A 16,738-nucleotide genomic window follows, 5' to 3' on the forward strand; every position below is an offset into this window, starting at 1 on the left:
TCTTGCCACAACATAACTCTCAATATAATCCAGGCTGCACATAAAAGCTATTTTAATGCCTTCAGTAAACAATTAATTTGAAAAACTTAGGTGTAAAATATAAATCAGAACACCAATAATTAACTATGCATAAGTGGTCCTGAAGACACCAGAACCTTTACCCTCCAGTGTAGTCTGGCACAGCTGCATCTACTGAAGAAAAACACTGTTAGTGTTTTGTTTGTTCTGCCTCAACAAAACACAGAAGCATAAGCAAAGTGCTAAGCTACATACTTTGTCCTTTCACTTACACAGCGCTATAATATTTGCCAGCACAGTCACATAATTCTCGTGATGACACTTGATTATTTGCCTGCAATTTGCATTACTGACAGCCAGTCTGCATGACTACAGTTCTGCATTCTCTGCAGGTTTCTGAAGAAGGCTCTGAAAACAGACTTAATTCCTTAAAAATGAGAACACTCGAGAGAAATATTTTCATCAAAATCAGAGTGGCCAAAAGCCATTAAGAAACTGAAATCAAACCTTGTAAAAAGGTACATAGATCATCTGATACCTATTTAAGCACATTTCTAACTCAATCTTGGACCAGGATGAAAATCTACAACTAACATTACTGTGCGATTAGTAAGCTGAAGTTCAGAACATCTTAGATCATTCTTGACCAGAAAGGCAACAAACAAGTGGCTTTTTTATTTGCTTAAAAAAATAACAACCAGAGAGAATAAGAGAAAGTCATCACTGATTTCCAAGTGAACCCTGAATTGCCCACAGAAGAATGTTTGTAATGAAGTTCTGCAGCAGAAAAACTGTAGGTTGAACACCAGACAAAAGTAAGTAAGGAGACATGGGGGTAGGAAGGTGATCAGAGCAGTAGCTGCTCATAAAAGAAGTATGCCAATAAAATTAGCTGTAGATCACTGCTCTAATTTTCAAGTTTTTGAGAGAAGGGGGGGTGAATTTTTGTTTTCTCTTGCTTTTCAAAAAGAAACAAAAGAACAACAAGAGCGTGGAATATTGTTTACTGTTAAATCAACACATCTGAGAGTTTTCACAATATTTGATGCTATATTTAGTTATACAATAGTCTGAGTCACAAAACAAGCAGAACAATTAAACTACATAAGGCCTTAAAATTAGAAGCACAGTGTGTATTTTTGGATTACCCAGTTTACAAATAGGCTACATATAGTAATTTTTTTTCATATTTTTATTCAAGCAAAATGCATCCAAGGAAAGGCAACTTAAAGTTTATTTTAGTACAAGTTAATAGGAAAGTGTCAACATTCTCTTCTTGCCCCTCTTCCCACTCTTGTCTAGGAGTGAGCAGTTAAGTCAAATTTACATACAATAGTTAAAAACCAAGGAGCTTTTACACTTAACATTCAAAAGTAAGCTGGAAACTTGCAAGTTTTCTTACAAAGTTAAATAAACTTCCAGGTTCTTTCTACTGATACACTGCATCTCTACACCACCAGTGTTTAAAACTACTCTGTCCACAACGCTTTCTAGGTTCTAAGTACACTATTTGTTTCAAAGTAGTACTTGTGGCCACAGTAGCTATAATGTAAATGATATTTAAATTGTAACAATGAAAATCTTGACATTATTTTGGCAAGATTAGGCAGCTAAGAAGATGCATGAGTAAATCTGTCCCTTTCAAGTTATAAAACAGCACAAGAACAAAACAGAACAATTGAAGTAAAACTAAGCACAAAAGATATAAAGAGATATGGAAAGACCTAATTTGATCCCCTCCCTCTATAACAGGGCAAAGGTCATTTCCAATGACTCTTCATTCTTATTACATACATGAATAGTTGCTCAAATTGCATGGCTATTGCATTTTTACAGGACATCTGCTTAGAAGTCTGTTTTTAAATTTACATCTGAGAAACAGTAAGTCACAGTACATTTTGAGATGTTTAAAAAATATTTATAAACTTGTTTTAATATGCTAGAGCATTTGGCAACACTTTTACAGCATTTGATTTTATATAATTAAAATTTCATACAGTACTTGTGTTTTGTTGGTTTTTTTTAAATCTCTAAAAAGAAAAACCTCACAAAGTAATACAAACTGCTAACCATGATGGATGATGCAATTCCAGTTAATAATACTGGCATTAAAACCTTCATTAATTATGTTGACAAATCATTACCTGTACATTTAATGAAGGCAACCAACAAGATTTGAAAACACAACCTTCAGGTTTTATAATGTACTTATCAAAGCGTGCAGCTCTGCAGTGAAATGAAGAAGCAAGTAAATATACAAAGAAAATTACAAGTTCACCAGTTCCTGTGACACAAACCGTTTTAATCTTTCAAGGTATTGTCCATAGAGCTCCACATCGTTATGGCCTGCTCCTTCTACCCACAGTGGCTCTACAGGTCTCTGGCAACGTTCAAATAAGGCTAGGCCATGTGAAAAGTCAATTACTTCGTCTTCAGTCCCATGGATAATTAACACAGGAGACGTTATTTTAGAAATTTTGTCAATGCTGTAAGAAAAAGATCATATCTATGAATGCAGTCAGTTTTATTAGACTTTCTTTAAAGGACCAGAGACTCTTGAATTGTCTAATTACACACTGTAGTTTTAACTATTTATCTTTGGAACTGTTTAAATAAAAAAAATCTTATCAACATCCTGGAAACTATTGAAGCAGCGCGTTTAAACTAAACAGAAAGGACAAACACTCCCAGAAACTAGTAGGATTGCACAACACAACAATCTGTGATATTCACAGAATTGTAGGGGTTGGAAGGGACCTCTAGAGACCATGGAGTCCAACCCCCTGCCAAAGCAGCTCCCTAGCCCAGGTTGCACAGGTAGGCGTCCAGGCGGGTCTGGAACGTCTCCAGAGGAGACTCCACCACCTCTCTGTGCAGCTGTGCCAGTGAACATTACCATGTTCACGTTAAAAATGTGAATCTTAAAAATTTATTGATATATAAATAAAAAATATATATTGAAACAGTCACTGAACAGATCAAATTACTCCTTCAGAGATTTTCAATTAAAAACATACTTTCGAAAACTGAAATAATTTTGGCTCTTAATGTTTTAAGTTCCTGTGGAGAAAAAAGCTAGAAACTCCCAAGTAGTTCTTTGAGCCAAGTGTACCAGTTTGTGATGGTAAACTAGTGACACAGCTCTGAAATACATGACAGTTTTATTTAGCCTGTTTTCCCCAGTCTTTTAACACTTTTTGAAATACATGCAAAAGCCTTTCCTTGTAGTTACCCAGATTAACAGCTCAACAGAAGAGAGCTGCTCATTAATGTTAGAGTTATTAAGGGTAACAAACAGGAAAACTAATCACATTTTAAATATCCACTGCAATAATTAGAGATGTAGAGAACCTTAAAGATTTAAGAAGTTCTACAGACTCCTTCAAATATAATGCTTTTTATTGTTATCCACTCCAATTATCAGATTTTTGTTCATTCAGTGGCTTAAGGAAATTCTGAGAATTTATCATATTATCCATTTCCCTAACACAAAATTACTGTAATAGGAAAAAATGCATGCAGAAAAAAAATCCCACAACTTACTTCGGGAATGCATCAAAGCAATAGGTCTTCTTTGTATCAGGAAAAGCTACTCGCATTCCTGAGGTCAGTGGAGAATGCAGAATTACAGCAGCACTTTCATACCTAGCAGCAAGATCTACAGATGGAACTGTTCCTATGCTTTGGCCGTATATAATCACATTTTCAGGGCGGATTCCGTACCTAGAAGACCAAACATATTATACAAAAAAGGCATATAATGAGAAATAGACAAAAGCAATTTATTAAAAGTCAAACAAACCACCACTGAACATTAAAGTTTCCTGAGGATAAAAGTGAAGCTACAACAAGAACAAGCAAGTATGCTTTAGAACATTCCCAAGGTAAAAGAATGGTATTTGCAGTGCATTTCTTGCCTTATGAAAGAATGACACGTTAGATTTTTAAACACTGACTTGTGAATGCTGTTGCAGCTTGCATACTAGCTGAGTATTTTTACTGGTAACTCCTACAATGCTACAATGAATTATTAGAGCCTCAGCAGGTCTATGACTACCATCAACTAGAAGAGTCAAACTATCTTTTTTTTTCCCTCCTGTAACTAAGGTAGATGAAAGTTGTGAAACTAGTTGAACCTATCCAGGTAAAATCAAGTATATTCTTCTGCAGTAGTGTGGATACAAGGACGATCTGATTACCAAACAACACAACAGTACAGGAAAAGTCTGAGCAAAATGTTACACTGGCAAGAATGGCACCCATGACAGAAAAGTACTGATACTTTGATAAAATACCAGTGAAGCATTTAGTACAGATGAGAACTTCAAAAGTGTCTACAGGTTTCCAGATAGTTTATGTAGGAAAGGGAGTACTTTTAAATAGGAAGAGATACTGCACTGCATTCAAAAGCAAAATAAAAATCATTCTCAGGCACTAGTTTTAGCTCTCTAATTTCCATTAGACTAGCCTCACAATACTATGGAATAGCATACTGTAAGTCTAATGTCAGGCAAAATTTATAGAACTTACAACCACTTTCATTTAAAGTTAAGGAAGTTTAAATCATTAACTATTCTACAATGAATGCATGCATTTTTTTCTGCAAAAGCAAGGTTATCTGACCAGCTAAGAATATGCATACTCAGTTTTCAAACCGGCCCACTAGCATAACTCCATAAAAGACAGAAAAAGTGAGGCAAAAAGAAATTGTTACACAGATATCCATCCATATTTTTTATAAAATCTTGAACAACTACTTTTCAAGAACTCAAAACTTTCAACACAGATATGCATAGACAAAATTTTTACCGTGACTGTATAATATTTCCTAGAAAGTTTCTAGAATCAAGAGTTCTAAAAAACTAACACTTAATTATCAGTTTTATATAACTGGCAAATCCTCCACCTCAAAACAGTTCTCAGAGCACAAGAAAGAAAACAAACACTTAACATTCTTCTAGTGAAGACTTTCTCAGAACACCAAACTATGAATCTTCTGAGAATACTTTATCTCTTCTGAAACACTTGAATACAGTTACAATAAATCATCTAATTCAGCACATTTTTGCATTCTGAAAATTCAATGTCCTATCCCTTTCAAAGAAAAAAACAGTCATATTAAATAAATGACACACTGCATTATTTGTGTGACACTGAGTTTGTGCAGCACATTATCACAGAACATCTTAAAATCCATCACACATTTTCTCCATATCAAACTCTACAAAGGTGAAGTCTACTACACAAAGTTTTAAAGCAAAAAAAAAAAAAAAAAGCAACATTTTTTTCAGTGATATTCTCTGCTGTCTTTATTCTTCCTCTTATTTTCAGCTATCCTTCGCCTGAAGGATCCAAATATTAGATACAAAAAAGTAATCCAGGAATAGCACTTAATATATTTGGATTAAAGTAAACCTTTCTGCACTACAGCCAGGCTGACTTCACAGCACCACTCAAACAGATTTTTACAGACTGGAAACAAAAGTAGTTGAACCTATAACCAGTAGTGGTGGTTCAAAGCAGTCAGACTTTAAAATACCCTAGCTTGGAAAGTAAGCAAAAAGCCCCTTGGGATCCAAAGGACAGTATCAGTAGCATCTGTTTCTCTAGTTTCCCCATTCCTCTCTCTACTCTTTCCTCACCTCCCACTCCTAAAAATAAAAATAATAATAAAAAACTTAAGAGAAAAGGAAAAGTCCAAATATCCCTTGGTTCTGATCTCAAAAGTATCACATTCTAGCTTAAAACTGAAGAGTTCTCCAAGAAGTAAGCTGCTGGTAAATTCCTTATTCATAGAATTAATAGACTCTTCCTTTTGCCAGTCCTATAGCAATAAATCCAAATATTTCATAGAAAGTTATTAAACAGGTTATTATCCAGGTTCTAATTTGGGAGAACAGGCAATTACTTAGACAAATGTCGTAAATCAACAATTCTTTTATTGCTGTGAATTTTTAACCAAAAAATATTAGCCTGTTTTTCCAGATTCAGAAGTATCAAATCAAGACCAATGAGACAGTAATACAATCCCTTAATAATGGCCCATCTTGAGGAAAGGGAAGTTATACAGCGATATGCTGAAAGTATCTATTCAGGAACCAAGAGCTCAAACACTTGCTGTGAAAACTGCTGACATCTTCAAAAACTCACCACACTGATCATAGCAGTAATGCACAGTACTGTCCATTACAGCAATCTTCGGTAACTTAATTTAGACTGACATTGTTTTCTTTTTTGTTGGTAGTGGTAATTGTAAGTGCTTTTTTTGTCACAATTACCCTAATAGACTTGAAAACAAAAACCTGAAAGTAGCTGCACAGAGAGGCACATTCTCAGAGAAAGCAGCCTACCTCAGGGACAAGTTATTCTGGACTGAGTTTAGCATAAGATCTAGACACTTTCTGCAGCAAAAAAGCTGCCCAAAACATTTTTTCCCCACAGCAATCAAGATTTCAATTCCCTTCAACATCTATTTATTCTTCAAGTTTACTCACCTTCACAGAAAACACAGAACTTGATGAGCAGTATTTTCAAAGAAGTAAGTCTAGGTCTGCTGACAAGACTGCTAATGTGCACACACACATTAAAGGTATAGGTTAATGTCACAACTAAACTAACATATTGCCATAACAAATTATTTACTGCCATTAACATAAAGAGAACAGCACCACTTTCCTATTTCAGTCTTCAGCCATGTGTTGCTCTCATTGGGCTCCACCAACCAGTTTAGGAAACTGTACTCCCTTCTGGGAGTACAGCAGCTGCACATTTGTGCAGGCTGTTTTTATACTCAGATGAGTAATGACTTAATAGAGGAGAGATAGAAGAAAGAGCAAGCCAGTATACCACTAATTGTATCATCACTCCACTTCCTAGTGCTAGTAACCCAGCCTAACATAGTTTTATTAATTGCCTTTATCTACTCTTCTGTGAACCTACAAATGATGTCCTCTTGTAATAGAGGCAACCCTGACAACTCCTTCCTTATCTTCTCATGTTCTTTTCTGCTACTGAACAGCACAAAATATTCTTTTCCCTCCTTTGTGACAGTCTTCACAAAGTGCCATAGCAGAAACTCCTTTACTGTTTCCTTTATATCTGTCTCTGTAAATAAGACCATTCCTATACTTATCTTAGCAACAGTCTCATTTTTCTATTTTTTTTATATACATCTTACTACGACATGCAAACTGCAAGATTTTTAAGGCGAAAGTTACCAAAATATCAGCTGAAATTACAATGGTGCGCTATGTGGGCCCCTAAAGTATCTACCATTTAGCCCTTGATGTACCCAAGGGAGACCAGAAAGCAGTTTATCTCATCTCTTAAGTACTGCTGTTGATCTAGAAGACTTGCTTCCTTTAGAACAAGGAAGCATTGGTACAACCAACCTTAGAAGGGTTCATTTTTAGTAATGTCTCTTAGGTTCATACTAATGAAGAGGTACAATAGATGTTCTAGAGAAGCTACTGTTTGTTAAGTCAGTACAACACTGATTTTAGCCAGCTGACAGAAGTGCCTGGAGCAGATGAAATAAAGAGAACATCCTGACAGTTTTAAATGCACATCTCAGAACCCTTTGTCATTATGTACATGCACATTAAATTACAACTGCAAATTGCAGAACATCAAGGACGCAAACATCCCTTACTATCAACATTCCAGGCCATGAATGAAATTCATTAGATTAAAACTCCTCCTCAACTAAGAGGGACATCTTCTGTGTATACAACATGTAACACTACCAGAAAAGGAGAAGGAAGCAAGTTCTAAAAGAGAAAAATGCATTGATCATGGATGTAGTAATCATCAAGAAATGCCTCCTTTACCTCTTTCACAATAGATTGGCCTTTTCTGGACCTTATAATGCTACTAATACATTTATTCTTTTGGTAACATTTTCATAGTAAATTGAGGTCACTTCCATATCAATTTAAATAAAAGCTCACTCTCTCTATAAATATGATAAGTTTAGGCACTGGAAAGCAATAGCCCTTCTTCTAATGGATCCCAAAAGTAGTATAAAGGAATGCTACTTTTGAGTGAAAAATGTAAACTGTGAATTTATGAAAGAATATTTTCAGTCATCATCAGAATAGATTCAAATTATGCTTGAATTGTGCATACTGTATCCATTTTGACACGTCAGTATGACAGTGAGATTTCTCAGCTTCTTAAATACTGTACAATCTATGGTAAGGAACAATGGCAAGGTGGCTTGACATCTTAAAGATAAATCTCATCATGACTCAATCTTGGCACCTCTTGAGGTTTTTGAATGAGCACCACTTGCCCTGCATTTGCCTAAGGCTTGTTAAACCTTTCCACCCTTCCTAGTATGTCATCAAAGGCCTTCAGAGACCAGGGCAGCAGAAAATAGGCGTATCCCAAAATGACTACTTGCATTTCAACACTGAGTAGCTATGACAGTCAGAAAAAGAATGTTCTCACTTGTGGCTTTTATATAGTGCCATGAAGATGAATATGCAATACTGTGCATCTTTCCTAAACACCACGGCAGTGAATCACCTCACCATCTTTCACAGTCAGCATCCACAAGGACAGCTACTGAATCCTACTGAAATACACAAAGCAGGTAAAGAAGTAGGATGATTCAGAATCTCCATCTGCTCTCCTGACAAATATTTCTCCATATTCATCTACATGAACGATAATATTCATGTACCTTTGCAGGAACCACTTTTAAGAAAATGGTTTTATACTAATCTGAATATTCAGTGTGAAATCAAAAGACAATTTCTAGCTCCTGAAGGAAAGTGGCGGCCATCAGGATATTTACTGGAAGAACTAACTAACATGTCTCTACCACAAGCAGCTATCTTGACTGTAAAATGAAGTTCATGTGAGAACTTTAATTACCCCAGAAACATTTTTTTAATGCTGGATTCTGTGATCCCATTTCTCAGAAGAGCAAATGGAGGAAGCTATGGGTGCCTGTGATCAACCTTCAGCTTCCCTATTCATACTTTCTTTGTCCATCACACAATCAGTGGGGCATGGTTTGTAAGCCTCTGTTTGTAAGATGCAGACTTCTCTCCTATCAAAAGAGAACTTCAAAGAAATTACATCTGTGTTTACATTTACCCTACAAAGAATCCATGGAATTAATTTGTTTTTTGCAGAACACTGACTTAATAAGCCATTATAGACTATGCCAGTGTAATGCTGACAGAACAGGCTACACTAGAAAAGTGAATCAGTGCTGCAGCAAATGTGTTCCCATCCTGATATTCATTAACTATTAAAGAGCAGCTGAGCACTATTTCAGGGCTCAAGAAAATAGTGATAACCATACTGTATGAACTAGTACATCCAGAGTTATGTACTGAACTCCACTGTATTCCACATAGCATTCAAACAAAAGCAAAACCAGGACTACCAGTTGGAAAGTTGCTGAAAGTAGCACAGTGAAAGCAAGTAATAACAATCACTTTTTATTCAATGAAAAAAAAAAGAATTCAGTTCATGTCTGAGAAACCCACAAATTAGGCACTATACAACTAAATATAAAACCTACCTCTACATACTTCAATATTTCTACACTAAGTTTTGACCTAAAAGATCCCACAGGTAGCAAATATGCTCAAGGCAGGATCATCCCTGAGTAGAAGAGGAAAAGTAAAAAGATGTATTATGTGTTTATAGTCATATGCCACCTCTCCTACTCTACAACGGTTGTTCAACAAATGATATATTCAGATAGGATATTATGAGCTATCATTTTATTTGATTAGTAAAGATGTATTGTTTAATAACAGAGGGGAGAAATCAAGTGCCATCATATTTCTTCTAGGTTTTCCATACAGAAATTATTCAAGAATGATGTTGTTAGAGTGGGGAAGGAGAATTATTACCAAGCAGTTTAAAAAACAGAGTCTGTAAACCGACATAAAATGACTAAGTCATTATTTACTTCAGTTTGTAAGTATGCTTGCATAACTGGGATCATCTTCCCCATAGCCCATATTACATTTTGGGTCAGCACTACTGAGCAGCTCATTGAGCAGCTATTTTTCAGATTACCTATCAACTACAGAAGTCAGTGTACCTGGCTTACCAACCGCATGTGTAATTAAGTCTCACAGCCCACTGTAGTAAAAAGAAAAGCCAAGAACCAATATAACAGTACAATACATACTTTAGAATATGAGTAATCCAACCTGGTTGTAGTGAGGTTTATAAGTCTTCCCAAACTTACAAAATACATCTCTTTAAACAAACTGATGATGGAACCATAACAGGTTACAGTATATTAAATTCAGTTTTTCCAAAGCTCTTTGGTGCAAAATATATAATACAATAAGACTGAGGAGTATTGAGCATTTTTAAATTTTACTTCTGTAGTTTGAGTACTCATAAAACAAGAACAGTTTTGCTTTAAACTGAACAAATCATGGCTATAAAATGCTCTCAAGTTTAAGAACCGGACATTCAGTGACATGTTTATTTTGTAGTTGGGATCCCTACCTGTACCACAGGATGCCTTCAGAAGTATTCACCTTACTGTTTTACCATCTTAAAAATAAAGCCTTAGAACACAAGCTCTGGAAACAACATTTTCCCAGTGTGGGCTTCTCCCCTCCCCCCCTTCTCCAGTTTTAATTTGTGCTAACAGTAATAATTCAAATTCCTGAGCTTTTTCCTACCATAAGGATCCATGTAGATTAATTACCTCCTCTCTCAGACATCATACTCTCCTAACATAGCTTTCCTTATAAAATAAAAAAAGCTTTCTAAATTTTTGAAATGCTGTAGCTACTAATCTGAATTTTGAAATGAAGTCCAAAAGACCATTAATCATCTGAAAAAAATGTTTTTTCTCCTACCCCCAGCAGGTCTGTGACTGGGGGATCTACTACAGGTTTTTCTTCTCTTCTAATACTGTTAACAAAGAGGATCCTGAACTATGACAATAAAAGCTATCATTCAATGATAAAGAACGCATTCAAGAAAAACCAAGTGCATTCAAGTAGCACCGAATGACACCTTACTAAATTTCATCCCATTTCAGTGTCTCAAGTATATCAGTACTAACTACTGAAACTGCTCAACACTAACAATACCTCTGTGAAGAATAAGAAATCACTAGTTCACGTTGATATGAAGACATAAATCATGAAAAAATTTGTTTAATTGATCAGTGCAGATTAAGTACAATTTAGAAAGCATGCTAGAATGTCTTACCTTGTCCTAAGAGCCACCCAAGCAGCATCAATGTCAGCATACAGATTCTTTTCTGTTGGCTTCCCAGAACTTGCACCATATCCAGAATAATCATATGAGAATATATTACAATTAATCCGTGAACCCAGTCCTATGTAAAAGCTGCTCATCTGACCAAGGTCAACAGCATTTCCATGTGAGAAGAGCAAAGTATATTTGGCGTTAGGCGAGCAACGCACAAACATACAGGCAATCCTGTTACCTTTACTTGTTCTAGTCATAAAGCACTCAATAGCATCTTTTTCTCTTGATGAATACTGCCAGTCTGCTCTCTCTGAGAGATGTAAAGTCCAGCGACTACCACTTTCATCACACATCAGAGTGTACGTGGGATCAGGAGGTAAGAATGCCAATTTGGAGGCAATTTTCCCTGGGCATGGTGGACAACAGAATAGGCAACACAGTTCACTGAAGGAAAGATTATTCATCTTCTAGTCTGAAACAGGAAGAAAGAATTGTATCAGTTTCTAGTAATAATATGACAAACAAAAACAAAAAAAAACAACCCTCAAAGAAGTTTTAAGTTCAACCTCTTAATAATACTAAAATTCAGCGGAATTGTTTAGCACTCACTCCCTTGACAAATCGGTGTTATGAAGAGCAATTAAAATATGTCGCAGTGTTTGCAGGATATAAAGATTAAGCAGATCTTTCTACAGCCAAGAACTAATATTTTATTTCCCATATAATGACAATACATCCTCAGTTTGAGTCACACAGTCTTGAAAGCAGTACTAGCAGCACACAAAGGTCAAAACTAGATTCTACTACCTGCCTAGCAAACACTTCAGACCTTCAGTCCTCTGAAATCCAGCTGTAAACTATTCCTAGCTTTGCATACTGGTTGACAACAGTTCCAACTCCTCAAGGTGATTATCAGCCAACCAAGTTTCCCATTTTGCACATCACAACTGGGGTTACATTATCAATCTTAATGAAATGACATGAACAAAAACACTCTAAACAAACTGCTGTAACACAAATACTTGGCAAATAAATATAATCTATACTACCAATTTAAATCACTTCAACAGGAAGAGGAGAGGTAGATTGAAAAAGAGTAGGCACACAGACCTAAAGCAAGCCAGACAAAAACCATTACTGCCCTGGTCAACAGGCATTGAGTCCTCCTAATTTACAAGACTGAGAAGGAAGAGGAAAATAAACCTTTGTTGTGACAGTACTTTCCCCTCAAAGGTAGGAGAATGACAGAACACCTAGCGTAAGTATTTACTTTCTGGTTGTGAACACATCTGATGTTTCACCTGAAAGAACTTTTCCACCTAGCACTACTCCAGGTCTCATGCTCAGCTCCCACTGGGTCTCACAAACGGGAAATGTTACAGTTTCATGTACCAGCTTTAACAGCTAGAGTCAAGCTTAAAAACAGGAATAACAACAACAGAAAGTCAACTTCTGATGCACGCATTCCCCTGTGGTTTCAGAAACGCCTGCATCAGTCAATAGTAACTCTTACTGCTAACTATGATACCTGGCAACACTGAAATCACATTTCAAAGTTTGTTTTGTAACTTGTATACATTTATGTACCAAAAAGTTTCACAGGGCATTGCCGTAAGAACTTCTGAAAACAGATGGCTAACAATTAGCTTTGTTTTGACTGCATGAACAGTCTCATCCCTGTGATACAGTGCGTAACATTTATACAGCCCTATACAATTATAAAACATACTTGCTGAGAAGTAAATACACAGCAAGAAACTAACTAACAAGATGAGCACTTCCGAAATACTATGGCGCCTCGTGAAGCACTAAAAAAAAAAGGGTTGGTTGGTTGTGTTTTTCTTTTTTCCCCCCAAACTGGTCAAGTGTTTTCACCCCAAGTCTCTAGCTTTCTTCAAAATAGAGGGAAATCACAGATTCTTAGGCATGAGTGGTCAGCACTGCCATTTGGAGCAGATGGCAGAAAGGGGCCATCTACTCCCATAAAAAGGTAGATTATCACTTAAGTAACAAAACTGGAGTAAATGACCTACCAGTTAAGGAAATAGCCTCGCGTATTTATGCAATCAGCAAAAGTAGTCACTTAAACTTGTAATTATTCACTTGTTCCCTTTTCAAGTCAGATTATTTGATATTACTTTCAACCTGCAAGTCAAGAAGTGGAAAAGATCTATATAAGAGGTCGGAAGATTCTCAAAAGGCTTTGAATGCCTTATGCACAAGAACAGGTCAATATTTATTTCCTGCTTTATATCTCCTACAGCTGTGAGCAACGAAGCCACTTTTTTCACCTTAATCAGAAAGTCCATATTCATAGTCCAGAAATATTGTTGTAATACAGGCTTTTTAGTTCTGCAAATATCACCCATGCATGACTCAATACTCAATCACACCTCTATTTCTGCCAAAAACTATTAAATTGAGTAATTTTCCCAACGCTTTCAGAAAATTTGAAGGCCACAGCTAGATAATACAATGTGTTACACGTGAAAAATTTTATTACAAAAAAATAGTTGTATTTTCAAAACTGAAGTACAGATAGCCTCTTGTGTTCAGGAACAGCTGAGTGCATCCATATCCAACATAAAATAATAGCTACTAAACTTCTTGCTTCCTTTATAATCCACTTGTCAGAAAGAACTGAAATAGGACTTTACATTATTTATAACCATGAACAGCCTTGCAACACTACAAACATTATTTCACTCAAATTATTCGCTATTTGTCATAGTAATTTTAGAAGAACTGAAAGTTGGTCTGTGGAATCAAATTACTCTAATAATTGCAGCTAATCAGCAGCAGAGGTACTGGGCCCCAACACAGCTTAAATGCAGTAAATATGGGTTGTTGCCACATATGACAAATGACTTACATGGAAGAACACAGATGAAGTATTTTTCTCCTTTACTAGAGTGTAACATAACCTTTACATAGCCAGCAACAATTTTTTTCATTAAATATTCGCTGTTGTCTTTACTTGGAAAACCTGAAGAAAAAAGATAAGAGATCTCTAGCATCACTAACTGAACAAACGTGTCATGGAACCCCTACTAGTCTTCCTCAGGAGGATACCTCCAACTAAATACAATGTTTTCATTATACTGGAACTGGTTTGTCATTCATTGTATTCACATGAGTGTGTTCTTTACCTCTGGATCTGGAATGGAACCAGAATGTGAGAGTCCCAAGGGTGCACAGTGTAATTCTGATATCACTATTTAAAAGTTCACCTGAATCAGCATTTCAGCCTAGTAGTTATGTGCATGATGTCATAACTTCAATTAAAACAGACATTATCCTTCCTCAAAAGGCATACTGCTCAGATACTTCAGCAAAGTGATTGAAGTTTGTTGCCTTTAAATGTTAAGACAACATTCGGCTTGATTTCTTAATGACTTACCCACATAGAAATGAAGATAAATTTTTTTTGGAAGTCATAAGTAAATCTTCATTAAGCATTGCCAAGTCTTTGTGAAAGCAGTTAAAATTTCCCATCTGGAGATCAAGATAATTATTAAAATCTCAACAATTTCAATAAGACTAAAATATAATTTATGGAGCACTATCATAGGTGATACTGTTTAAAAAATATCAAGCTAATAACAAAAAGGTTTCATGTATACTTCACATGCACTCTTTCACTAAAAGGAGGACAAAAGCAACACCCACGGCATATTACCTCGAGTGTAGGTGAACAATGGGACTAAGATATGTAGTGAACAGCTAGGTCACAGCCTAGCAAACACCTTCTGAGTATACATGTTCTCATAAGGCTAGAATCTCCAGATGCAAATACCTCAACAATACAATAGAGATGACAGCGCTGTCCTGCAAACAGGATAGTTACAGTTCCTAATATAGTAAAATTACCAACAACAAAAATACAGTAAGATAAGTGTAAACATCATTCAGAAATACATGTTTCATACTACGTATACAACAGAAAAATTCTGTGGAAAAACTGTAGCAGATGAGTTTCATACAGTCCCAAGAAGGATGAAGAAACAGAAAAGACCCAGGGGGCAAGACCACTCTTTATGGGATAGCCTTTAGAAGGGAGAGGCCATTTTATCAAATTTATTTAACTCTCTAATGAATAATAAAAAAACAGCATACAAAAAGGAAGACTTAAAGCTGCCCACGGGCAGTGGTTAAGTTCAGCAATTAACCTTACAATTAAGGCTGACGGAGGAGGGGGCAAAAAATCTGTCTAATCTTAAAGCACACCTGAAATATTTATATTGCTATTTATAGTATAAGACAAACAGTTCTTTCATATAAGCATTATTCCTTCCTTCTTCCTTTGTAAATCACAGACTGACTTCTACCATCCTCATCCTGAAGTACTTTACTACCTGTTAGTATCTTAGGCTAAAAACACCAGCCCTTGCAAATACTTATCAAGAAATCTTATGTTTACATTACATATTTATTTATATATTAAATATATTTACATTAATCTAAACACATCCTGTATTTAGATGAAATTACTCACACTGTAAGAACAATTCAAAAGACTGAATTCATAAATACTACAGCCAGCTTGTAAACCCTAGTGGCACTCCAACTTTGCAACAGGCAAAGATATTCACACTGCGGTGTGCTGGTTTTTACCAATAACCATTTCTCATTATACAGTCCTGAAATAACACACTTCAGTATAGTCTCTCTCACCCTTCCGCTGAACGCAAAGCAATGAAAACGCAAGTTCAAATCGTTACTGAAAGTCTAGTATTGATGTTAAGACCTGCATACGATGTTACAGAAAGAAGGGTTTGAAGAGAAGTTTAACACATACAACAGCTAAAGGAACAAGACGTTAAGTAAATCGGCGTACAAGTTACATTAGCTCAGCCTAATGTAATACAGTGCTATCCAGCCCCATAACAACACCCGATCTCGCCAGGCGGCTCCCAGAATCCTCGCAGCGCTGACAGAAGCGGAGTCCGGGCAGCCGCCGCTCGATCCTCGAACAAAGGCGGCCCCAAAGCCCCGCGGGCGGAGCGACCGGAGAAGCGGGGCCGCCCGCCCCGGCCCCTCACCACGGCCGCCCAGAGGGCCCGGCCCGGAGCGCCTCACCTGCCGGGCAGCCCCTCCCTGCCCTCCTTCCCCCATCTCGGCACGGCCCGCAGCCCCTACCTGCGCGGGGCTCCCGGCTCCCGCTCTCTGGGCGGCGGTAACCCCGCGCGCTCCGTGCGCGGGGGCGGCGACGTCGGTTGTGCTGAGTAACGGCGCGGCGGCGGATGCCGGCTCAGCGGCCCCTGCTGCCTCCCGCGGCGGACGCGCGGCCGGCGGAGGCCTCTCGCGGAACGGCTTAAGGAAGCGGCGCCGACTTGGCCCCGCCGAGCACCCACATCTGACCCGGCGGCTGCCGCGGCGGCCGAAAGAGCGGCGGGGCGGAGCCGGACCAGCCACAGCCGAGCGCCAATCGGAGCGCAGCGCGCAGCGCAGCTCTGGACGCTGAGGCTCCGCCTGAGAGCTGGTGGGCGGGACGTGGCGAGCAGACGACGAA

General features: G+C 37.4%; 1 protein-coding gene across 1 annotated transcript; it reads right to left on the reverse strand.

The window, feature by feature from the left end:
- Window positions 1–1,399: 1,399 nt before the first annotated feature.
- On the reverse strand, window positions 1,400–16,403 carry ABHD17B (abhydrolase domain containing 17B, depalmitoylase). Its single transcript, XM_065745465.1, has 4 exons — window positions 16,366–16,403; window positions 11,224–11,698; window positions 3,562–3,741; window positions 1,400–2,504 (listed from the first exon to the last, which is right to left on the reverse strand). Exons 2-4 carry the CDS (start codon window positions 11,688–11,690, stop codon window positions 2,285–2,287), a joined length of 867 nt encoding a protein of 288 aa, XP_065601537.1. The 5' UTR covers window positions 11,691–11,698; window positions 16,366–16,403; the 3' UTR covers window positions 1,400–2,284.
- Between the last annotated feature and the right edge of the window lie 335 nt (window positions 16,404–16,738).

Source organism: Cyrtonyx montezumae, unplaced genomic scaffold (genome assembly GCF_038088225.1).
Source record: "Cyrtonyx montezumae isolate F1298 unplaced genomic scaffold, pur_monq_1.0 scaffold_36, whole genome shotgun sequence".
Classification (NCBI taxonomy): Eukaryota; Metazoa; Chordata; class Aves; order Galliformes; family Odontophoridae; genus Cyrtonyx; species Cyrtonyx montezumae.

Excerpts from the sequence above, each read along its gene's own strand:
- ABHD17B (XM_065745465.1), bottom strand. The coding sequence starts at position 11,690 with ATGAATAATCTTTCCTTCAGTGAACTGTGTTGCCTATTCTGTTGTCCA. Across the intron at positions 3,742-11,223 it reads TGGGTGGCTCTTAGGACAAG|GTACGGAATCCGCCCTGAAA; the intron begins GTAAGACATTCT and ends TTGGTCTTCTAG. Across the intron at positions 2,505-3,561 it reads TGCTTTGATGCATTCCCGAA|CATTGACAAAATTTCTAAAA; the intron begins GTAAGTTGTGGG and ends TTTTTCTTACAG.